The sequence below is a fragment of the Leishmania braziliensis genome, chromosome 18, assembly GCF_000002845.2.
Source record: "Leishmania braziliensis MHOM/BR/75/M2904 complete genome, chromosome 18".
NCBI lineage: Eukaryota > Euglenozoa > Kinetoplastea > Trypanosomatida > Trypanosomatidae > Leishmania > Leishmania braziliensis.
This window is the reverse complement of record NC_009310.2, coordinates 140,754-164,381: the sequence shown is the minus strand read 5'-3', so window position 1 is coordinate 164,381 and position 23,628 is coordinate 140,754. Positions and strand designations below refer to the sequence as shown.

The window sequence follows — 23,628 nt, the reverse complement described above, 5'->3', positions numbered from 1 at the left end:
ACCCCGGCCTCAAAGTCCACCCGCCCCCGCTCCGCAGGTCGCCGCCCCGCAGCCGCTCCCGTCACGCCGGCCGCTACCTGGCGCACCCCTCGCGGTGGCAGCACGGCATCCCCGCCAGTAGACAGCCAGGGAGGGCCGCGATGCGTCCGAGTCGCGCGGGCACTCCTCTCATGGGGATGGCACAAGCGCGTTCGCCGTCCACGACACGGCTACAGGCGTCAGCAGCGACGCACCGCCCTGGCCTCCTCCCGTCGTAGGCACTTGCCCCCGTCACCACCAGAGGTCCTTCGGCATTGGCAGGGGCAGGGAGAGCTGCCTGGCTTCCCTCCACACACAGCGCGGGGGGCACTGGGCCCTCGGATGCCACGTGCCGAGGTGCCATCTCTTGTGAGAGCTGTAGCCAGCGACGTGGACACACACAGCAATTCGAGGCACCTTTGGTCTGTCCGCTGCGTGCATGCGTTTCTTGGATGTTTCCACTGTAGTAGGCTCGTTTTGTCTCCACTGTTGATGTTGCCAGCACTCCTACGGGTCTGTCTCTCTCTCTCTTCTCTCGCCCCTGCGGTTCAACCCTCCAACTTTGATTTCTCCCTTTCAAATGAGGTTTGTTTGTTTGTTCTCGAGCACATGAGTACGCGTAGGTTCAGAGGTGCAGGAATCGTTACTGAAGGTCTACTTCCCTCCTACACGCACCTGGCCGTGCCCCGGTCTACCCGCGCCTTTTTTCGGTGTCGTTTTTTCTTCTCTTTGATTTGCCTTTTCCTGCGCTTCACTTCTTCGGGTCTTGTGTCCCTGTGCGTCTAGTGTGGCATATACTCGTGTGTGTTTTGGCAAGCCGCAGAGGGAGGGAGGGTATACAAGGCAGCGCGCACCCATCCACCCCCCCCCCCCTCCCACGGACATACACCCATCCACACATTCACACACACAGAGAGAGAGCACCCACTCACCCACCCATCCACCCACACACAGAGAGAGCGCCCTAGACATCGCTATTTCTTTTTCCCCTGTTTGTTTTTGTTTCTCCGTCTCTTAGATCACAGTCTTGTTGTCTTTTTATTGTTCTACATCGCTCCCTACAAGCGCCGTGTTCCCTTACTTTGCGAGCTCCGCTGCTTAGACCACCATCACCCACCTCTCCTCACTCACTACTTTCTAGTTGACTTCCCGCGTGTTCGCCGCGCCTCCTGTTAACCCTTTCTCCCCCCCACACTTCATACCAGCGCACCCGCACGTCTTCACTTTGACGGGAAAGCGAAGCTCTCGTGTGCAGCACAGTCTTACTCCTCCGTTTGGTGTCTAACGTGCTGTTCCTCCCGACGGAAGCGAATTAAAGTAGGGCACGCGGCGTTTGCACTGTCGATGCCCGGCTTTCACGATTCTCGCAGCCCACTCACGACGAGCACCGTTGTCACCGCTGGTGGTGCCTTTGCGGCTGTGTCCCCCTTCTCCAGCTCGATCGAGGCCATTCGTGCGGAGCTGCACGACGTGGTGCGGAATATCGATGCTGTCATGGGGGCTGCACAGCGCGCACCTAGCCCCATCACATCACGATATTGTACTGCTGGTGCGTCTGTCTCATCTCCACGAGCTTACCGTTGCGGGGTCGAGAATCAGGACGGTGGGCGGCGACTGCACGGCAGTCCGACGAGTTGCGCTGCGGCGCTGGCGCTGTTGAGATCCAGGCGGGAGTCCGCTCTTCCTAGCAGCGCTGAACTAGGCCCCTCCTCAATATACCAACCACGACCAACTCCACGTGCAGATGAGTTGGGCAACGGCTTGCCAACGTCCAGCCTCTCTGCTGCCATGCCAGTTACGACTTCTTACTCCAGCGAAGGCGCCTCCACTGCCAGCGCAGCGAGCGAGACCGGAACAGTTCTTTCAGCCACCTACGCAGCGGCACTCGACTATTGGCGGGTCAGTGGCCGACACACCTTTCGACCCATGCCGAGGGGACAAGCAGAGCTCACTGCAGCCCCTGAGGCAGGTACCGCTCTCAAGTCGGCCGCTGCCTCGACACCGCTTGAAGCACCAGGAGCAGATGTCCACAAGGCGCACGGTGCAGCGTCTATCACCTACGCACCGCCGGCGCCGCTTCCGTACTGGAAAGGACAAGGCGCGACTACAAGCGCCAGTTTTGCAGGGAGAGCACACACCGACACGGGCATCCTCGCTGACACCTCTGTCGCAGCGGTGCCGTTGTCTGGTGCCTTGCCGGTGGCTGCATCCAAGGCGACGGCACCCGTGCATCAGGGGGCAACTTTTGCTTCGCCACCTTGGTCGCCTCGAGTTACACTGCCGGTGTCTTGTGCTGCCCCGACTTCCTCTGCGACGGCATCACAGTTGTTGGCCCCTGATTGCAGTCGCGCCCTTCAGAAGTCGCCCCCACGGACACTCGTGGGCGATTCCCACTTTCCCACAACGGCACCCACCCCCCTGCCGGCGCCATCGTCGGTGACCACCTTGTCTGCGCGGTTGGCGGCACTTCGCGCTGCCGATATGGCTCAGCGCGGTTCTCTGCTCAAGCAGCAGAAGCAGCGCGAGGAATGGCCTCATGAGGAGAAGAGACACGTTTTCTCGGGGCTTTTGGCATCGGTGGCTCAGGATTCCGCTCTGTTGACGGACGACGGCCTTAGCGCGCACCGAGGCAGCAAGATGAGCTCCGGCAAATACTTCTCCACGAGTGGTGCCTCGGTGGCTCACCAGCAAAACGTGGCAGATTCGCCAGGCCTGCAGCAGAGCAGTGTTGCTGTGAGCCGTAGCGCTACCAATGCCACCTCTGATCCCAGCTGGTTGGTGTGCAGCCCCTCGCCGAAACGTGCGACATCTCAAACCGCGAGGACTCGGCAAGCACAGCGGGTCAGTCGACAACAGGAGACCTCTCTCATTGTCTCGCTCGCTCAACAGCTACAGGCGACCCGGGAAGAGGTATGGCGCGATGTTCAGGACAGCGTGAAGCGCGAGACTCCGGCCCGACAGCCACCTCTGCCTCCTCCCAAGACTTCTGGGATGGCGAGCTACACGCCACCTAGGTTACCAGAGCACCACGGCAGAGGCATCGGCGACAAGTCGCCCTTCGTTTTCACAACCAACACCAACAGGAGATCGGCTGCTGCTGTTACCACTGTGTCTTCACAGGCTTTGTCAGCTTCAGCCGCGCCGTTTGACGCCCTCCAAGCACAGCTCTCACCATCGGCGCTTACGATGGCCACAGCCAGCGGAGACGTGGGGGCGGCCGAGTCGCTGGCAATGGACGAGGAGTTGGCGATGCGTGAGCGAATCGCCGCGCGGAGGCAGCGGCGGAGCGAAAACGTACGCGCCGTGCACGACAGAGCAGCGGAGCATCAAAAGCGCTACTACGAGCGCCTCAGCGAGACTCGCGATCGAGAGTTGGCGGAGCACCTTCGCGGCGAAGTAGCTCGACAGACGGCGGTGCAGGCCGCTGCGGAGGCCCGTGTGGCCCAGGTGCGTGCCGCGTTGCCGGACCAGTCGGAGCTCGTTACCAGCGACGAGCTCTTTGCTATTCGCCTACACGCACAGCAGCTGGAGCGGCTGCGGGAGCAGGTGCGGCAGGTGGTGGGGCATTCACCTTCGTCCCGTGTCGGAACAACTTCCGTGCCCTTGGTGGATGAGCTGTCCGCGACGAGCCCCTCCTCTTTGTCGATCCCAGTGATTGCGACGAGCAAGAGCTGCAACACCGCAGCACCGCAACACGAGCACATCAAGGAGGGAGTCGCACCGACAGTGCAACAGGAGTGCAACGCTGCTGATGCGCAGGGGGATCGACAGAACCCACCTGCTGGGATCGTGGCTGCCGCAGCCTCGGCGCATACCAACTACAGCGAAGTGGCCATCGACCCAAGTGGTGCTGGTGGCGAGGGTTGCCGTAGTGCTGGTGCGCCATCTGCATCGACGCAGATACCTGTATGTGCTGCGCAGGAGGCGACACCAGAGCATGCTTTGCTGGCACATCGAGTCCGTCCGTCGTCGTCTGCTCAGGACCTCGCACAGAAACACGTGGCAGAGCTTCGCCAGAGCCGCAGGGCCACGCCTGCTCACCACAACAAACGAGAAGCAGGAAAGGCTGTGCACGAAACCGTCGACGGATCTGTCGGAGGCTCCCTGGACGAGGACTGGGTGACTTCGACGCAGCTACCGCCTCCTTTCGCTGATGGTCAAGTCAAAGCCGGGTTGCAGGCGAAGACGCCATCGCCATCTCCTGTCAGGCCGCAGAGCGCTGCGCCGTCGCGCTTGACCTCTCGCGCCGATGCCCTTGACACTGAGGGGCTAATTCAGGCGATGCCAGCGAAGTCCACCGTCTCCACTTTGGCTAACGTTGCACCTTCACCGACACGGCCTTCGCATGCACTGGCGGTGTCCGAAAATGACGACGCCGAACGCGACATGCTGTCGTCACCTCCGTCAGGTGGCTACGGCGACTGCGGCGAGAACGAAACAGGATCTAAACCCCCAGATCGCACCCTCTCGATTCAGTTCACCCATCTCCACGTCTCCCCGAGGCGCGGCACGGCGTGGAAAGATGATTCGACAGTGTCTGACACGTCATCCTCATCCTCTGCCTGGGTGCCCGCGCCTATGTTGTCGTTGCGGGCGTCACGCAGTACCTCTCGTACTGAAAGCTGCGCGAGGCTACCGGCTTCACGGACGCGTAGTCCCTTATGCAACAGCCGTGGAAGCCAGTCTTCCTCTGTACCTCCGCGCCGCGCTGGCGCTGTTAGTACAGGCAGCAGTGTGCTGACCTCACCCCGCGCAATAACACATTCAGCTTTATTAAGCAAAGTTGCAGATCCGCTGCAGACCCACCGACGCGCCGTGCAGCACGAGATGGACAAGCGCACTGTCTTGCGCGCGCAGGCCGCGCTTTCAAAGCATGGCGTTGCGGTGGATGTCCAGCTGGCTGGACGTCGTGTGCCGTCGCTGGTAAAGCTATCGAAGGACGGAGCGGAGTTACTGTTCTATCTCGATCGAGTTGAACAAGTGCCACTGCAGACACCATGCGCCTCTCCGCAGCGGTCGTTGCCCGCCTCCTCTGTAAGATTTGCACCGCTCTCCCCGTCGTCTGCAGCAGCCGTGTCGCACGTACCTGAGGGCGGCAATGCACCTGGCATGGTAAGTCGAGCACCACAGGTATCTTCCTCGTCGTCTCCAACAGCAGCACGGGCGCCACGCTTCCACCCACCATGGATCCCTGGCGCGGCGACTCCTGTCGCATCATCTATGCAGCCATACAAGGCTTTGGTGAAGATGCCACCCGCTGGCACGCTCGTGAAGCGGAAGGCGACTGTAGGGCGAGGGGGCGGCGCCATTGCGGCACCACCACGGGGGTTTGTGCAGTCGTCCTCACAACCGCAACAACAGCGGTTAGTTGCCACCGCACCACCGCAGAGCGGGGGTGCTGCGCCGTTACCGTCCCCGTCGCCGCTCCGGTCGCAGCGTGCGGCACCACTACTTCTGAGGCAAGACATGTCCCAGTCCACTGCCTCTGCCACTCGACTGATGCACGTGCGGGAGCTGCACCACTTTCCCTGCGCGTACTCTCGTGTGTACGTCCCTTTTGGCGTCATGGGTTATGAGAGAGACCTCGGCCTTGGCGGCCCACGAACCTGGGAGGATGTCCGCGGCGTCCTCTGCGGGCCCGCCAGCTTTGAGGTCCTCCGGCGCTACCGCTGTCCGCTGTTTGCCGAGGTGCGGGGGCCGTTGTGTGCTCCATATCGTGTGTATGTTATCATACCGGAGTTCAAGCGGATCGACGTGCCGCAGGATGCAGTGCTGCTCGTGCTCGACTTCCAGCAGCGCGTTGACTGGGTGCTCTTCCTCTTGGCGATGCAGCGCGACGTGTTGGACAGAGGGGATAGCGGCGATGGCGGCGATGGCGACGTTCTCACGCCCCGGTCGAACCTCAACGGCAACGCAGCGCGATCTCCAGTTCTGTCCTACGGTCGCGCTCTGTGGATGCTGGCGGCGCAGCGCCTCCAGAGAGCTCGCGCACTGCAGGGGATGAACCCCTTCGACTTTGAGAGGATGTGGCACACCCGTCCTCCTGCCCAACACGGGAGCCGTAGGGCTGACGGAAGCAGCGCGTGTGGCGCGCCATCTATGGGGACGTCTTCCCTTGCGAAGGGGGCGGCGCATTCGCTGGCGGGGGGTGCTGCGGCCACCGGTCGATTCGCTGCCCTACCATCGACCTACAGCGGTCACGACCGCGGCGCTAGGTCGAACGTACGCCCTTCATCAACCGTGTTTACCTCCGTGCCCGCTGGCGGGAGAAACGACTCACTGGCCCGCCGCAGAGACCCGGGACTGGGCTTGGGGTGGGAGGTCCCTTTGGCGACGGAGGTGGTCGGCAGGAGGAACCACAGGGGTGGTGGCTCTTTCTCTCGGAACTCCAGCCAGCGCACTCCCTCTGCGCGACCGCAGGCATCCTCTACATCAAGAGCAGGGGCAACAGTGGCACCAGTGACACCGCAAGAGACGTCGAAGCCACGATTTCAGCTGCTGAAGCGTGTGACGCGCAGCCTGGGCGTCCGCAGTTTCCGTAAAGGCGATTAGTGCGTCTATTGTAACCATGCAAGCCACGGGCCAAGAGACACAGGAAGACGCCAGGGACTGCGGGCATGGCTTCTGTTCGTATAAATTTTTTTTTTTGTTTTTCGAATCACTTCTCCTCCTCCCCACCATGCAGGGATGGGTGCTGCAGGGTGTCCCAGGGTTTTTGGTCTGCAGCTGGCCGGCTTCCTCCCTGCGCTCCTCCGCCATGCACCTGGTGCACCCTCTACTAGCCCTCCTGACAGGCGCCACCGCTTCCGTCCTCGAGCAGGACCCTGGACACTACCCGCCTGTGTCGAGGCGCGCAGCCCACCCGAGTCCGTCTGGCGCCGATCCCGCCCCACGTCTGCGGGGGAGGAATGAGGCAGGGTGAGACGGGCCCGCTAGGCGCGTGGCCGGAGTCCGCGGCAGACGGTTCGTTCCAGACGACCAGGACAGAGCTGCAGTCCAGCAGAGGCATGGGTGGGCTGTGGTCGTACATGCGTGTGCGTGCTGACTTACTCGGGGTGGAGATGGAGATGTTGGAAGACGGAACAAAAAATTCTTCTCTTCCTGCCTTTCCTCTCGCGTGCATGCGTGCCCGAGCAGTCGGATGACTGTAGCTGAGCTGAGAGAAATGCGAAGTGTCGTCCGCCAATTTGTTGAGTTTGTCTCGTGCGCGAGGAAGCCTTGATTGTGCTCTCTTCTTCTCTCCGTGTGTAGTTCATGTGTGTAAAAATAGAGCGCTCCTATACGCACACACCCACACAGGCAGCGTGGCGGCGGTGCAAGGACGGATGAAAGAAACTCACAAGCGAGATGCAAGGGTCTCTCTATGTCTGTCGCTCTCTCTTGCATGTGCAGGATCGCCTAGCAGCGCTGCTTTATCATCAGTGTAGCAGCTGCGCGGACCGATGGGCTTCTCGAGTGTGACGTGGGGGAAGGAGTAAGGGGAGGATGTGCAGATGCGCGTCCTTACAGAGTCACAGAGACGCTTTTAGACGAAGGAACGGAGGCCCTTTTTCCCGCCACGCGTAGCAGTGCAGAGTAAGAACTGCTGTGAGCGTTGTTATGAGTGGGGATGATGTGGATGGTGCTGTGAGAGGAAGGGTGCGCAGAGCGCTTGAAGATCTCTCGCATTCTTTTGGCCATACTCTGCCGTAAAGCCCCAACGTCACCGCGCTCGTTTCCACCGCCTGCTGCTCTACAGCCATGTCAGTCACGACAGCCGACTTCACGACAATGTCGTCAGCTGCCTCTGTATGCCCCTTTCTCTATTTCCCTTCCTTCCACGTTGAGTCTTCTTTTATTTCCCTCTACCCACTCTCCGCCTCCCCTCTTCCCCTCTCATCTTACTCGTTATCCGCACTCTACCCGTCACTCAAGCTGAGAAGGCAGGAAGAGAGGAGAAGCACCGAAACGAAAAGGTGGACTGCAGCCCATTGCATGCCTAGTCATCATAACGCACCACTTTCTCCCCGTGTTGTTATCACAGGCTGGCTGGATTTCACTGTTCTTGTTTCGTTGTTGTACGTCTTCGGCGTGTTTTACCTTCGCCTTGACTTCTGCATGACGGAAGAGGGCCATCTGGCAACGTGCGCTGAGAGATTAGATGGAAGGCGTGTCAGACGCCATCCTTTTGTTTGTTTGTTTGTTTCGTGCTCTCGTTGCTTGCGTAGCCCTTCAGCCCTGCGCTCGCCGGCTCGTCTCCTGTGAGGGGTGTTCTGTGTGCGAGACGCCACACGACAACGCTGGGAGAGCTGTGTACACCCCCGTCCCTTCTTTTTCCTGTTGGAGTGGGTCTCTCGCTGGGTGACTACAGGGCCCTCTTCACAACACTCTCTCTTCTCGACCCCCCCCCCCCCCCCTCACCGGTCAACTCTCTCAGCCGCAGTCGATCTCGAAAGGTATCCCACCTCCTTTCTCTGTCCCTCTCTTTTATTTGGGCAGACACACAAGCAAAACGCCGCACCAGCGGTGTGAAGGCCTACGCACTCCGCCACGCTATCATCTCGTGAGCTTTGTCACCTACGCTTATTTCTAGAGACGCACGTACACACAGAGGCGACCCAAGAGTGGTGGCCTCACCGCTGTAGTAAAGGGGAAGAAGAGCGACAGCCGCAGAAGAGGGGGCGCGAATAGGGAAAGAAAATCCCCGCGTTGAAAAAGGCGGGTATTGGCTAGAACTCGTGGCACACGGACACGTGCGCGTAATTCTGCCGTCAAAGACGCAGAGGTGACGGCGATTCGTCTGCACTTTTTTCGTGTTTGTTTTTCCCTTTGTTCAGTGCTGCGCGTGTCTTGATTGCGTTTTGTTACCGCTGCCGCTGCTCAAGTCATGAATGGTGGCCCTCAACCTCCGCCCGATGGTGACGACTCCGGTGGGCCGCCGACGGTACCAATGCCCTTCTCCTTCAGCAGTAGCATCAGCAATGGAGTGGGCTCCAGTGGCGGTCAGGACGCTCGGTATCCGGCTAACACGGGCCCATCCTCAGCCACTGCGTCGTCGTACGGCATTGAACGCCCCAGTACGACAGAGCTCAATGACAGCGTCATTGAACGGCTCAGCGAGTTGGCGACGGCAGCGCTCAACTCGCCGGATAAAGAAACGCGCGACGGTGCGGCTCAGCAACTCCTTTTCCTCAGCAGCTACGAGTACTGGGACACGCTCCGGGCCCTCTTGCCACGTGCGCAGAATAATTATTTGCGCTTTATCGTGGTGAAAGGTCTGCTGTTCCTTGTGAGCAACGAGTTGGGTCCACAGGAACGGACGGAGATGCAGCAGTACGTGCTTGAGTATCTCCAAGAACGCCGCCGCAGCGGCGAGCAGCTGCCTTTCTATCTGTACAACGCACTTTTTTCCGTCTATGCATCGGCCCTGTTCAGCAACTGGAAGATTTCCATCATTCGTGCGGAGTCGGCAGAAATGGTGGACTCGAGCGAGATGGCGCATAACATTCTCGCAAAGCTTCAGACGTACCTCACGACAGAGGAGACGCTGGACTGCGTGCTGGAAATCCTCACCTTCTTTGCGCGGCAGAACTCGCGGCTCAGCATCTTGTCCGTGAAGAGCAGCTTTGCGAAGCAGGTGCTGCCCTTCTTTTTCAGCGCGGCAGCAAGCATGTTGTCGAGCGCGCCGGAGAAGGCGGCGCTTGTGTGCAGCACGGCCCTCGAGTGCGCACCCGAGTTGGATGCGCCGATGGTGCGGCTGCACCACCCCTCTGACACCACCATCACGGTTCTGCGGTGGCCGGCGTGGGCCCCGGCGCTGTCGCAGGTGATGAACGAGTGCGGCCAGGCGCTTCTCAATCATCCAGAGGGTCCGTGCGCAGCGCTATACTCGCGCCTGCTGCGCCAGTGCTCCACCGTTACGAGTCCGCAGGAGGAGTACATCGCCAGTCGCGACGATGTGGCAAACGTGCTGCTGGACGTGTCAGGCCGACTTGTGTTGAAGGTGCAGGAGAACCCCGGTAGGACAGAGCTGCTCCGTTTGGCTTGTGCGCTACTGGTAAACACGTTTGAGCGCAACGACGAGACTACCGTGGCATACCTGGCGCGCGACCCTGGCGTGATACGCGTCTGGGCAGATGCGACACGCTACGTCCTCAGCCGACCGTTTGATGACGAGGAGGCCGACCTACGTCAGGCGCTGCTGCATCTCTTCTTCATGATCGCAGAGCGCATGCTGCCACCAAAGCCGCGCGGTGGCCGCAGCCTCGAGGAGTCGTTCACTGGGCACTACGGCGCATGCACGCCTCCGCGAACGCGAGAGGGCGGCTTGGCGGAGCCTGGCTTCTCTGCCGAGCGCTTGGGTCGCCAACCGCACCCGTTACCGGTCGGGGCCCCTCGAGGGCCACTCTCTAGCGAACACACCCGGGAGGTGGAGCAGCAGGTGATCGACATTTTCAGCACGTACGTCGATCTCGTCATCAATACGGCACATGAGCGAGAGGAGTCGCAGGAGCTGCGCATGAGCTCCACCTTCGTACTCCAAGCGGAGCGGATGCTGCAACCCATTGCTGAGGTACTCTTCTGCGAGCGCATCGACCTCCTGCCGCAGCTCGTTGACCGTCTGCAGCAGACTATTCGCCAGTACGAGCTGTGCATCCGCGCGCGTGGAGAGCAGCAGGCAGCTATGCATAGCGCCGCCGCCACGGGAGGTGACGGCGGTATCGACTGTTTCGGCTTGAGCGCGCGGTCGCTGCTACAGGAGCTGTACATGACACTGGCAGTGCAGAACATGAGCGTGGGCGCGGCGCTTAGCTCTCCGGCGGAGACTACAGAGTCCACGCCGCTCTTTTTCACCTACGTGTGCCTCTCCCGCCTTTCCGTGATCGTTTCCATCTTTGCCATCGCGCTGCTGCAGGGAACGGCGAATCAGGATGACTCCGTTCTCGGCGCCATCGCAGCCTTTGCGTGTCAGCTATTGGTGCAGGAGGATCAGGTGACGGCGAACCTGCTGCAGTGCTTGTCGTTGCTGGACGACGGCAACGACGACTTGAATGACTTCGGTGGAACCACAGCACTGGCGATGCCGACCTCTTCCGGCCACGCTGCTCAGGTGCACATTGGCATCCTGCGCTCCCTCTTCTTTTTCTGTAGCTGCGTCTACGAGACGAACCTTTCGCGTCGCGAGGAGTTTTACGACATCACGGTAAACCTGCTGTGCTACGTGTACCGCTACCACAGCGATCAGGTCGCGCTGGTGGGGGACGCGAACATCCTGCTGACCCGCATCGTGGATTTTGGCTCCAGCGGCACGTTCTTCCTCGGCGCTGGGAAGCTGATGGGCCTCATTGAAGCAGTGAAGGAGGACGAGCTGCCTCTACTGCGGGCACCGTTGACACCACCGTTCGCGGCTGGCGCGCTACAGCTGCCGAGCGAGGTGGCGGAGGCGCGCCACGGCTTCCTCACTGCCTTCACCTTTTACGTGGAAACGCGCTACTACGCCGGCTTCCCCATTGCAGACGTCATCAGCGCCCTGACGGAGCGCTGCTTCGACGACACCCGCATGCGGGTGAGCCCACGCCTCAGCTTCCAGGACTTGAAGGCGATTACAAAAGGCATTCATCAGCCTGACACGCTGCAGTTGATGCTGGAGTCGATCATACGGCACAAAGATGTTTGCTCGGCTGTCGTCCGCTACGAGACGGCGGTGGCGCCGGACATGGTCGCATGGTTGTCGGTGCTTTGTAGCCGCAGCGGCCAGTACATGGACGAGGAGAACCTCTCCACAACGCAGTGGGAGCTGACAAGCCTTGTGATGAACGTCCTGTGCTTCTACTTTAGCCACCTGTCCTACCCTTCATCGCCCATGACTACGAACAGCGACGGCACTCCAGCTTTTGGCGCGCCATCAGGCGTCGACGGGGGTGTCGCACTCTCTGACAATGTCGACTCGTCGTTTATGATGAACGGGGGCAGCGGGTCGACCTTCTTCTCCTTCCCGGCCGACGCGGTGGAGGCGGCCGTCGTGTACGACGTGTCCGATATTCTCAACACGTTCTGCTCGGCACCGTGGTGCAACCTCGGCATCGTCCTCTATTACGAGCGCGCCACCGTCGAGCATTTTTTCTGCGGCGCTGTGGAGTTGCTCACGACGACCTCGGTGCAGCTGCTCATGTCGGAAGAAGGCCGCGCACGTGTCTTCAACGCGATGTCGGCTGCCGTCAACTCCTCTGGCCACACATTTCAGCAGCTGCACCTGCTGTACATGCGCCAAGGCGTATGGAACCGGCTCGTGCGACAGCTGACGAAGTGCTTAAGCTACATGTACGCCCCGGAGCTGATTGACATTCTCTACGCCATCCTGCGCAGCGACCACGAGGCTCGACAGCGCGTGCCGCATTATAAGGGGTTAGAGGAGTACACTCTCGCCGCCACCTTCAACGAGATTTGTACACTCGTGGCGGTGGCGCCGCACTTGACGTATCGAGAAATGGCGGCGTGCTTTGGGCTGCTGCAGATGTGCTACGACAGCGCCAAGATGTTGTGCGGCGAGTACGCAGACCGACTGCTGGATCTCTGCTCCGCCTACCATCGGGTGCGTCTGCGACTCATCATCAACTCCCTTCGCCGCGGCGACGGTACTCACCTGATGACGGAGTACATGACATACTTTGGTCAGTCGTCCAATGTCGGGGTGCTGACGGCGTGGTAGGAATAAAGGCCAGGCGAGGGCTATCATAGTGATGTGGTTGTTCATGTCAGTGCTGGTTTCTGAGAAGGCTGTTTACTTACATAGAAGAGAGTACAGACGAGTCTTTTCGCCCGCAGCTGCACGTTGACAGGGGCGGGGAAAAGGCGCGCAACAGTGCCGGGGGAATTGGCAGATTGAGTTGCTGCTGCCTATTTGCCTCGGTCTCCTTGCGTTCTCCCTGTTTGCACGCCTCCACTTCCGCCCGCGCTACTGCGCCTGCGTGTCTATGCAGCGAAGCGTCTCTACTGGCGCTTATGGAAGAGGCTGCGCGGCATCATCCCTCGAAGCCTCTTGAGGGTGGGGGAGTCGCGGCGTCCCTGTCTTCTTTGTGTGTGACCACACATCTGGTAACGCGCACCGAGGCCCCCAGGTAACACGCTCATCTTCTACAACCTCCAACACATGGAGATCGATGCCCTCTACAACGACAGCGACAGCTACTTTGACTCCTCCTCTTACTTCTTTCTGAACCTTCTTCTCGTTGTTTCTCACGTGAAGCGTCACTGACCGCCGATCGTTGCGTTGTGCGCTGTGCAGAGTCGGTGGGGCGGCTCACGGCCGCTCTCTGTCCTCTTTTTGTTTCTCCTGCCTCTGAAACTCCGTCTTGATTTCGGTCGTGTCAGCAGCAGTGAGGTGAAGCAGGCGGCTGTTGCTTCTCCTCTTTACTCCGCTCATTCATCGCTCTAGCGTGCGCGCGTCCACGAGCAAGCGAGCATGGAGCACCGACGCACACGCACCGGGCCGATCCGGTTCCGCTGCTTCCTGCGCAACACCATCCTTGACGTGATGCGCTGTCGTGGCTGGATCGAGACGGACAGCGAGTTGGACTGGGATTACTACTGGGCCGACGTCTCTTGGATCCGGGAGAATTACGACGGCCTGCGCCTCGACGATCATCAGCGCCTGAACCACTTCCGTAACCATTACGAGCTGACCCGCAAGGACACGATGGTGCGCAACATCAAAAAAATGGTGAAGGCGCTGGAGAAGGACGGGGACGCCGAGGAGGTGGCCGCCGCGTGGGACTTCTTCCCTGCCACCTTCTCTCTCCCGCAGGACTACGGGTTGTTTGAGCAGGAGTTCCGCCGACACCCCAACACGATCTGGATCATGAAACCGCCAGCCAAGGCGCAGGGAAAGGGCATCTTTCTCTTCTCGAAGCTCTCGCAGATTTCCGAGTGGCGCCGTGAGTTTAAGCAACGTCACGGGTACCTGACGAGCAGCGGCGGTGGCGGGCCCATGGGCGGGGGTGGCGGTAACGGAGCATCTTCAGGTGGCGGTGGCGGCAGTGGCAACCCATACAGCGGCGGCACGATGGGAAATCCGTATGGAGTCTCGGAGGCGGTGGAGCCGTACCTCGCCCAGCGCTACATCGCGAACCCGCACCTCATTGGCGGAAAAAAGTACGACCTGCGCATCTACGTCCTCGTACAGAGCTATCAGCCCCTGACGGTGTGGCTGCACCGGACCGGCTTCGCCCGCTTCTGCCACCACCGCTATTCCCTGGATGACATTGACAACACATACATTCATGTCACCAACGTGGCTGTGCAGAAGACGTACCCAAAGTACACGGCGGCGTCAGGCTGCAAGTTCGGCATTCGAAACCTGCGCACCATCCTCACCGCCACCCACGGCGCGGCCCGCACCAATCAGCTGTTTGGGGACATTCAACAGATGATCATGCGCACATTGTTTGCTGTGCAGAGGATCATGCTGCAGGATAAACACTGCAGCGAGCTCTACGGATACGATGTCATGATCGACGACACGCTGCACCCGTGGCTCATCGAGACGAACGCGTCGCCGTCGCTGACAGCGGAGACGCCGGCTGACTACCACCTCAAGTTCAACATGCTGCAGGACATGCTCGATGTCATCGACATGGAGGGCCGGCGTAGTGGCGAGGAAGAGCGGGTGGGTGGCTTCGACCTGATTTGGGCTAACGGCCCTGCTGGTGTGTCCACCAACAACAGCCAAAAGACGATGATCTCGTCTTACCTCGGGTGCGCAAATGAGCTTGAGATTCCCATGTCGCAGCTGCGCTTGCCACCTCGCCTGCAGAACCACAACAGCAGCGAGCACCCGCTCACCTGACGCATGCATTGCCTCTGTTATAATCGACAGTGGCTGTCGGAAGAGGGGGAGGAGGCACGTAGCTGATGTTCGCCAAGCCTGCTCACTACATGGCAGCCTACTTGCTACGGTCATGCGCTCTTTTTCTAAGAAAGCGTCTACTTCCCCCCTTTAGGCCCCTGCCTGCAACTTGGCGATGCCTCGAGATCGGTTACTTTGAAATCACGAGAGAGATTTCATTGATGGGGAAGGCTGCCGGCAGCACTCTTGTGGTGGTTGCTGCTGCTGCTGTACTTCCTTTTCTTTTTCGTTCTGATTCGATGTACTTTTTCCGAATGGCAGAGGACACCTCGGCACGTGGTATCCGAGGGCCCAGTGCCCCCCGCGCTGTGTGTGGAGGGAAGCCAGGCAGCTCTCCCTGCCCCTGCCAATGCCGAAGGACCTCTGGTGGTGACGGGGGCAAGTGCCTACGACGGGAGGAGGCCAGGGCGGTGCGTCGCTGCTGACGCCTGTAGCCGTGTCGTGGACGGCGAACGCGCTTGTGCCATCCCCATGAGAGGAGTGCCCGCGCGACTCGGACGCATCGCAGCTCTCCCTGGCTGTCTACTGGCGGGGATGCCGTGCTGCCACCGCGAGGGGTGCGCCAGGTAGCGGCCGGCGTGACGGGAGCGGCTGCGGGGCGGTGACCTGCGGAGCGGGGGCGGGTGGACTTTGAGGCCGGGGTCGTGCTCCGGTGACTGAGTTGGCGCATTGCCGTAACGCGTGCGCCCACGGCTGCTTTGCGCCGAGTGATGGGCCTGTGGCACTCCCCGGGCGCAGAGTGGGGCTCGACTCGTGTGTTTTATGGCAGTGAAATGGACGCGTGGACTCGAAATTTGGATGTACTTCTGACCCGAGTTTGTGGGCGTTGTAGGAGAGGCGGAGGAGGCGGAAAGGGCGGCTATGAGGGGAGGCGTGCATGGAGAGGCGAGGGTGGTGGCGGTGATACATCTACAAGCTTCGCAAGGGAATGGGCGAGACGTCCACCCAGACCTCTACGAATGCACAGGCGAGGTGAGAGGATGCTGAATGACGAAGGAATTCCTTGCACCTTCTGGACTGACGATCTGCGCTCCCGTTGATGACTCACCCTCCCAGGAGCAATTTTTCCACCGTCCCTGACTGCCTCTCACGCCCTAGTGCGGTTTCTCCCTTTCTCTTGCCTACTGTGCCCATTCACATTCGCTCAAGCGAACGACGAGAAGAAATCGATTATTCGTCTTGGTGCTTCGTTGATTCGCGTAAACTTCCCCGCTCGCTAGTACGGTCTGTTTCTTCCGCTCTCAGACGTGCAGTGACGTCTGCCCGGCTGGCGACGACCGTGCGTGCGCATTCTCGTTCATGACGCCTCGCGTTTCGCCACCAGATTGTGCTTGTTGTTCGCATCTTTATGTGAACCGGTGGTGGTGGGGGGGGGGCGAGAAGGGCAGCCGGGTGACACACATCGCGGATAGGAGGGAGGGCTTAGAACGGGTTATGGCCCCAAAGAGCCGCGACGCTTCTGCACATCTGTCTTTACTGGGGTCATGTAGGTAATACGTAGACGATGCCACTTGTCGGTGTGGTGATGACCGGCAACGCCCTTCTCTTTCCCCCCTGAATCTTTCGCCTCCACTCGTACACAAATACCTGTGAGCTTTTCCCTCTTCTGTCGTCCGCTGCGAGTGCACTGCTTTGCTTTCTCCTCGGTCCACGAGGTAGAGCTGCTAGGCAACAGCAGGCCCAGCACACGGCAGCGGAGGGTTACAGCTGTTCCACATCTTCCCTTTTTTTCCGCTCCCCAGCGAGACGCGGCTGCCTACGCACTCAAGAGAGCTACTGCAACTCCTTCTGTTTGTGTGCACCGCACTATCACGTGATGGCGTCGACACCTCGGTATAACGTGACGAGATTGCTTGCCTTCGTCCTCCTTGTCCTTGCCGCCTCGTCCTGTGTGTCAGACAAGTATGCTGCCGCCCTCACCGCTGCGGCGGCCACCGCGTCTGTGCCGCTGAACGCAACAAGCAAGAGCCGGGGCAACAACTGGGCTGTCATTCTCTCCTCCTCCCGGTACCTCTTCAACTACCGTCACACTGCCAACGCCCTATCCATGTACCACCTGCTGCGCCAGCGTGGAATTGACGACGATCACATCCTTCTCTTTCTCAGTGACAGCTTCGCGTGCGATCCGCGAAACGCGTACCCAGCGGAAGTTTTTCTGCAGTCGCCCGAGGGCTGGGGCGAGGAAGAGCGCGCGCGCATGAACCTATACGGCTGCAGTGCACAGGTGGACTACGCGGGCAGCGACGTGGACGTGCGCCGCTTTCTGAGTGTATTGCAGGGTCGCTACGACGAGAATACCCCACCCACGCGGCGGCTCCTTTCAGACGATCAATCGAACATCATCATCTACATTGCGGGGCATGGCGCCAAGTCGTACTTTAAGTTTCAAGACAGCGAGTTTCTGAGCTCGTCGGACATCTCGGAGACGCTCATGATGATGTATCAGCAGCGGCGGTACGGCCGCATCGTTTTCCTAGCAGATACCTGCCATGCGATTGCGCTGTGCGAGAGCGTGGAAGCTCCAAACGTTGTCTGCCTCGCCGCCTCAGATGCCGAGTCAGAGAGCTACTCGTACAAGTACGATCGAAAACTTGGCCTGCCGATGACCTCCTACTGGATGTATGATATGTACTGGTTGCTGAAGGGCACAAGCTGCAGCAACCCGCACACTCGCCGCATCGGCAACGACGCGGTGTCGGTGTTGCATCAGTCCTGGTACAGCCTCAATTATCACCCCTACCGAGTGGAGGTGAGTGGCGACAACTCAAAGCCAGTGCACCGCGACGCAGTGAACGACCCAGCGGCACTGAGAGAGTGGATTGTAGCGGACTTTATGTGCGGCAATGTGCCGGCAGCGGTCCCAGTGGACGTGCGATACGATCTCGAGTAGCAGCATCGCGTCTAGGCCGCTACGTATGATGGTACCATGAATAGGTGCGCGTGGCATGTGCCATGTGTTCTGCGGTGCCCACGCGCACGGAAATTGATCCATGACTAGAAATGTCCTCCCCTCTTTCTCCTGACAGACGAAAGAGAAACTTAAACGACAGCCACATCCGACAGCCGACGACAGAAAGGTCTACGTGGTATGTCGTGCAAGGAGACTGAGAGAAGCGATGCGAGGGTGAGCGCCGCTCACTTCGGGCCGCCGTGTGGCTTACGCCCTTCTCTCTTTTCTTTCACTCAGTGTCTTGTAAATTGCACCTCTCCTCACGTTATCCCAGCAGCTCACATAAGAGGCAACGGCACCTGCGCGCGATGGCGGGTGACTCACGTTTGACTTTCATGTCACCAGTGGGGGGCATGCCTACACAATTACCATCACAAGCGAAACAGCTTCAGACCGGGTGGCTTAGCGCGTCGTCTTCCTCTGAGTGGGTGGTGCGTGGAGCCCGGGTGCCCACGTATCCTTCTCTCTACCTCTGACTTGCACCACGTGCAGTTGTCTCACTGCTGGACACGTCTCCCCGTCTCTTCTGCCTTTTTTTATGTGTTCATCTCTGGCTTTCCACTCGCGCACTTCGCACCTCCACGGAATCCACCAGCACAACGCTCTTTTTCGTTTACCCTCTTCCATGCGTGCCTTTACATCTGCTGCTGCTACGCGGCGGCGCCAACTCTCGGCCATGGCGATTGCCACCGCGCGCACGTTGGCGTCATCGAGCATTCCAGCCGAGTCTTCCTCCCCTGCCGGTGCATCGCCCGCTGCAGCGGCGACGGGGCCAACTGTGGCGCCGAAGAAACCGCGCCGTCGCATCACAAGCAAGCTTGACGCATCCGACCTGCTCAAGAGTGTGCCAAGCGAACCCGGTGCGCATGCGGAGCTGTCGACCGCAGAGCTCGAGCGCAAAGTGGAGGAGATGTCACGCATGAGCTCGAAGCAGCTGGAGGAAGTGATGCACAGGTTCGAGGAGCAGGAGAACGCGAGTAGTCGTGTGCTTAGTGAGGACTCGCTTTATCAGATGGATGTTTCCCTGAAACCGCGCAGCTCTGGCGCTGTTCGGGTCTTCTGGAAAGACGTCGACGTGGTGGAGCTTAAAGACCACTACCCTGGATGGTTCGCCGTGGTGGTGGACGGGCGCAAGGTGAAGGCTATGAAGTCTTCGCAAGTGCTGGCAGTGCCAAGTGAGGCCATGGCGTGCTGCTGTGCGCAGGAATACGCTGAGCAGACCGGTTACATCAACCAGCTTCTGATGCCAATGTCGGACATCTGTAGCGGTGCCCTTCACATTGCGCCGCAGATGCTGGCCCCACGCATCGACTACCTCCTCTCCTTTTTTCAAAGCGATAACTTATACTTCCGTGCTGCCCCGATCGCGGCAAAGCAGGATGTCATGATTGCCCCCATCATTTCCTGGTTCGAGCGCGTGTACGAGATGGACGTGCCTCGTGTGGTGGGTATTGGCGACCCACACATCACGCCGCACGCGTCGGCCAAGATGCGCGACGCTCTCATCGCTATGAACATGAACCCATATCAGGTGCTCGCCATGTGCGTCACAGCACAGTTCACAAGCAGTCTGCTGTTGCCGCTGGCGCTGTTCAGCGGCGTGGTGGATCTCCCGACAGCGCTGGCGATCAATCGAGCTGAGGAGCACCACAGCATTTCGGAGGCGGGGTTGGTGGAGGGTTACCACGACATTCGCGAGGCGGATGTCGTGACGAAGATCTGCGCGTGCACAATGACGTGGAGGCTGATGAAGGATGTGCCACTGGCCAAGTGCTTCGAGCTGCCGCGGGCTGCCGCAGCTATGGAGGAGGCGGAGGCAGTTTAGGTGCGATTCGGCAGAGTTCACCCCTTGCCTGATGCGATCATGTTCCACGCCCCCGCTCCCTCCTTCTGACTACCAGTCACGACGAGTAAGTGGCCCTCTTCCTGCCCTCGCACACGCCTCACGCACTGTTTAGGCATCCATTTTCCCCGCTTCTCTCTTTCTGCTGGACTTTGTGTGTTGGGTGTCTTTGCTGGCGTTGTCCACAGTAGGTGGGAAGTCGAGGGGTGGCGATACTAACGGAGTCGGCGCTCTGTGCATGCGTGTGCCTGTGTCGTGATGGTGATGGTCAGCCCTAACGGCGAACCGCCAAGTACAGGGCGGCCCCGGACACATGGGAGGTCATATACTGCTCGACGGGTGGAAGGGGTGTGTACGTGTGTGTGTGCGCGCACTCGCTCACTCATGTGTGTGTGTGTGTGTGTGCGTGCTGCTGTGCAATTGTGCCTGCCACGAGGCAGAGGTTCTCTGCCTCGTTTTCTGCCAGTTTCTCCACGTGTCGCTGTGTAACTAGTAAAGCGCATAGCGCAAGAGGAAAGAACAAAAAGACAAAAGAGAGAGAGAGATGGCAAGGTTGATGCCGACACCGACACAGAGGGAGAGAGGAATACGTGTGCCGTAGCCACCGTGGCTGTCCGACCTCCCTTTCCCCTTCCGCCGTCTCCTTCAGCATGTAGGCCAAGGCTTTGGCCTTTTCGCGTGAGTGTGGAGGCCTCGGGCTGAGGGGGGGGGTCCAACCCGCATCGATGCTCCCACTTTCGTTTTCTCTAGGCTTGTGCCCTTCTAGCCACCACCGGGGTCCCAGCGCACTGGAGCCTCTCCCATGCCCGTCCCTTTCCTCCTCCTCGTTTCTCTTTGTTTGCGGTGTGTCGTAGCGAAACCCACAAACACACCAAAGAGGAAGGGGGGCTGTAGTGCTGCTGCTGCTGCTGCTTCGCTCTCTCTCTCTCTCCTCGACCTCATCGGCATCGGGTAACGAGCGGACGTGCAGGTACGGAGCATTTTTAGCGTTGCAAGTGCACTCTTAGTGCCCTGCTTGGCATCCTCCGGTGAGCATCTTTCTTGCTCACACACGCGCACATTCACATAGCAGTACGTGAATCTGCCACTGCAGTGTCGGGAAGCGATGCCGCCCAAGGTCATACTCCCGTCTTGCTCCCCGTCCCGCGCCGTTGCAACGCATCCTCATCGCGGCTCTCTGGTGACCCGAGGCCGAGGCGGCCGTGCAGCTTCATCCGCTGCCCAGCCATCTCTTTCTCGCCGCAGTCTCGCCACTCCGACGAACACAATGTCTGCGCGTGACCATGGCACCGCTGCACCGGCGTATGGCGAAATTGTTGAGTCGGATAAGGTCCATGGGGAGATCAGGGAGCTCGGCACTCAGGTGAAGTCTATGATCGCGCAGCACCTTCCTCGCCACGGCACGTCGAAGGAACAGGTCATGTGGGGTGTGCGACAGTTCGGCCCATCGAAGGAGTCGCGGCGCGTGCTGAACAAGGAGAACGACGCTGCTCGCCTGGCGTGGGAGACGGGCGTGTACTGCGTCTGGCGCTGCTGTGAAAAGCCGCGGCTGAGTGGGGCGAACCAAGACTTTTGCTGCCGTATCGGCTACCAGCACGTGTGCTTCTGCAGCCACCCGCTGGCAGCGCATACCACTCCAGGCCGCGCCGCAAACTCTTCTGCCGCCGCGCAAGCGAATCGTGATAGTGACAAGGAGAGAGTTGGGCAGGACAGTGTCAACGGCAACGCGCTTGTGCGCGCATCCTCTACGGCACTTGTGACGGATGTGCAGCTGACTCGGTGGAAGGGGCCTTGTGAGGTGGCCGGCTGTCCGTGTGCTTGGTATCGGTATGTGCCCAACACGCCACTCGAAATCGGGGAGGAGTGGCTCACGCGGCGAGCGAACTGGAAGGCGTCGGAGTGGAGCGCCAAGTGCCGCTGCGGCCATGGCCACAAGGCGCACGATCCCAAGACGATGCGGTGCAGGAGCTGCGGTGGCTGCTCCGGCTTCACGTCCGCCTTTCTCTGCGTCGTCTGTGATCTACCGTGGGAGGCGCACGAGACGGTGTGGGAGAGTGAGGGAGTGCGTCTAGGGGACGGCCATCCGGTGTGTGAAGGGTACGCGCCGCTAGCCGACATTGATTGGGATGTCCGTGCGTTGGCACTCACCGATGTGTCTATGGGTGGCCGCATCGAACCGCCCGCTACGCACCTTGCACTCCAGCAGCGTTCTAATAACACAAGGGATGTCACGACTACCATCGCGCGTCGAAGTATTGCAAGCGCACGGCCCTCGTTGACTACTGCTATGAAGGGTCGAGAGGGAGGGCCCTCTGCAGGCGTGCTACCGGCCATCACCGCCTCTGTCGCTGACCCGATCCTTGATGTGGAGTACTGCCGCCTCTGCGCCACGGTCTACAAGCGGCCAGAGTCGAAGTTCTGTGCTCAGTGCGGCCAGCCACGCCCACAGCGCCTGACCACACTCCGGTAGTGCGGGTGGCACGCGACAGCAGCAGATGGGGCCAAGAGAGGAAGGCAATGCGTGGGGGTGGCGGTGGATAGTACAAGACCGCGATGCGTTGTCGTAGCCTACTCTCTCGGACTTCCGGTGTGTGTCCTGTCGTCTTGGGGGGGGGTCGTTATTTTGTCCACCCGTATGAGTTTTCTGTGTGCGTGTGATGTACAGTCGATTTCGCTGCTCGGGCGCATCTCTGTTGAATTCGCTCTTGGACAGCCAAACGCAGCTTCTTTTCCAGTGCTCGTCTTGCCTTTCTCTTTTGTTTCTGTGTCTGCTTGTCTTGCGGTCCCATACAGGGGGGAATACCGACGCCCCGATACACGCACTCCCGACACGCGTGTCTGTGTCATCGCATCCTCTCTTCCTTCCGCTCCATTCCCCCACCCCCTCTTGCAGAGGCGCACTGGGTTTTGTATATGTATACATGTGCTCTATGTGCTGCGAAGCATCAAGGGGGGTGTTGCCTGCTCGTGCTACGCGCGGGCACACGCGCTCGCTCTCTCTGTCCGTGTCGGTGAGGGTACGCCTCTCACTCGCTCAACTGCCTCCCTCGTACAACTACGTTTCAGCGTCCCATCATGTTCATCTGCTACCATTGAGCTGCTCTTTTTGCGCGCGTAACTCTTTTCCTCTCGGAAATCTTATCCCTCTTTCACGTGCACCTTTCAGATGCTGAACTGAAAGTGGCCAGTTGATCGTTGCGCGTGCGCGTGTGCTTTGTATGCTTAAGAGGATGAGGGGAGGAGGTTTGGACTTCAGTGAGGCTTCACTGCTTTGGTTGTCAACACACGCACAAAGGGGGAGAGAGAGAAAGCTGCGTACTCTGTGTGTGTGTGTGTGTGTGTGTGTGCACACGTGTCTCTGTGCGTTGTTGCCGCGGTATCACCTCTTCTCGTTTGTGGGTCACTACGCGCATGTTTTGATTCTGCGACTTGCATGTCATCGCTCTCCACCACAGGAACCTCGCCCCCTCCCTCCCTCTCTTTTTTCTTCCTCTTCTCCCCCACCTTGCATAAATGCAACCCATGTGGGCGCACGTGGGTACTCACTAGTTGAGTGAATACTTTCCTTTTCACGTAGCATTTGCCTCTCTGGTACAGTCGCGCGTCACCTATCCAAGCTCATGCCCTCAGACAGGCACCATTTCCTCTGTCCGCGTTCTCTTATCCAGGCCCCCACGCTTTTCTGCACTCACTGTCACCCTGCAAAGCCTACGCTGGGTAATACTAACATACATTATACACTAACAGGCGGGAGCGTGCATACGTCACGTACTGACACGTTGCTCACGCTGAAGCATCTGCAGACGCGGCGCGCTGTTTGCCGATCTAAACACCGGTGGTGAACGTGATTGGCAAAGCTGAGCCGAGGTGTTGCTGTGCCCTTTTCACTTGCCAGGCTACCGCAGCGCACACGAGCAAGGGAGAGGTCTTCTA

At 59.7% G+C, this 23,628-nt stretch overlaps 6 protein-coding genes across 6 annotated transcripts; all 6 read left to right on the top strand.

The window, feature by feature from the left end:
- Nucleotides 1–2,499: 2,499 nt before the first annotated feature.
- Nucleotides 2,500–6,570, top strand: LBRM_18_0410 (conserved hypothetical protein; the record flags this gene model as incomplete). Its single annotated transcript, XM_001563915.1, has 1 exon — nucleotides 2,500–6,570. The coding sequence occupies one exon, from the start codon at nucleotides 2,500–2,502 to the stop codon at nucleotides 6,568–6,570; it is 4,071 nt and encodes a 1,356-aa protein (XP_001563965.1).
- Nucleotides 6,571–8,947: 2,377 nt separating this feature from the next.
- On the top strand, nucleotides 8,948–12,706 carry LBRM_18_0400 (conserved hypothetical protein; the record flags this gene model as incomplete). Its single annotated transcript, XM_001563914.1, has 1 exon — nucleotides 8,948–12,706. The coding sequence occupies one exon, from the start codon at nucleotides 8,948–8,950 to the stop codon at nucleotides 12,704–12,706; it is 3,759 nt and encodes a 1,252-aa protein (XP_001563964.1).
- A 753-nt stretch (nucleotides 12,707–13,459) lies between these two features.
- On the top strand, nucleotides 13,460–14,842 carry LBRM_18_0390 (putative tubulin tyrosine ligase protein; the record flags this gene model as incomplete). Its single annotated transcript, XM_001563913.2, has 1 exon — nucleotides 13,460–14,842. One exon carries the CDS (start codon nucleotides 13,460–13,462, stop codon nucleotides 14,840–14,842), a length of 1,383 nt encoding a protein of 460 aa, XP_001563963.1.
- A 1,876-nt stretch (nucleotides 14,843–16,718) lies between these two features.
- GPI8 (putative GPI-anchor transamidase subunit 8 (GPI8)) lies at nucleotides 16,719–17,792 on the top strand (the record flags this gene model as incomplete). Its single annotated transcript, XM_001563912.1, has 1 exon — nucleotides 16,719–17,792. One exon carries the CDS (start codon nucleotides 16,719–16,721, stop codon nucleotides 17,790–17,792), a length of 1,074 nt encoding a protein of 357 aa, XP_001563962.1.
- A 736-nt stretch (nucleotides 17,793–18,528) lies between these two features.
- LBRM_18_0370 (conserved hypothetical protein) lies at nucleotides 18,529–19,677 on the top strand (the record flags this gene model as incomplete). The annotated part of the gene is made up of 1 exon (XM_001563911.1): nucleotides 18,529–19,677. One exon carries the CDS (start codon nucleotides 18,529–18,531, stop codon nucleotides 19,675–19,677), a length of 1,149 nt encoding a protein of 382 aa, XP_001563961.1.
- Nucleotides 19,678–20,800: 1,123 nt separating this feature from the next.
- Nucleotides 20,801–22,165, top strand: LBRM_18_0360 (conserved hypothetical protein; the record flags this gene model as incomplete). Its single annotated transcript, XM_001563910.2, has 1 exon — nucleotides 20,801–22,165. One exon carries the CDS (start codon nucleotides 20,801–20,803, stop codon nucleotides 22,163–22,165), a length of 1,365 nt encoding a protein of 454 aa, XP_001563960.1.
- Nucleotides 22,166–23,628: the final 1,463 nt, after the last annotated feature.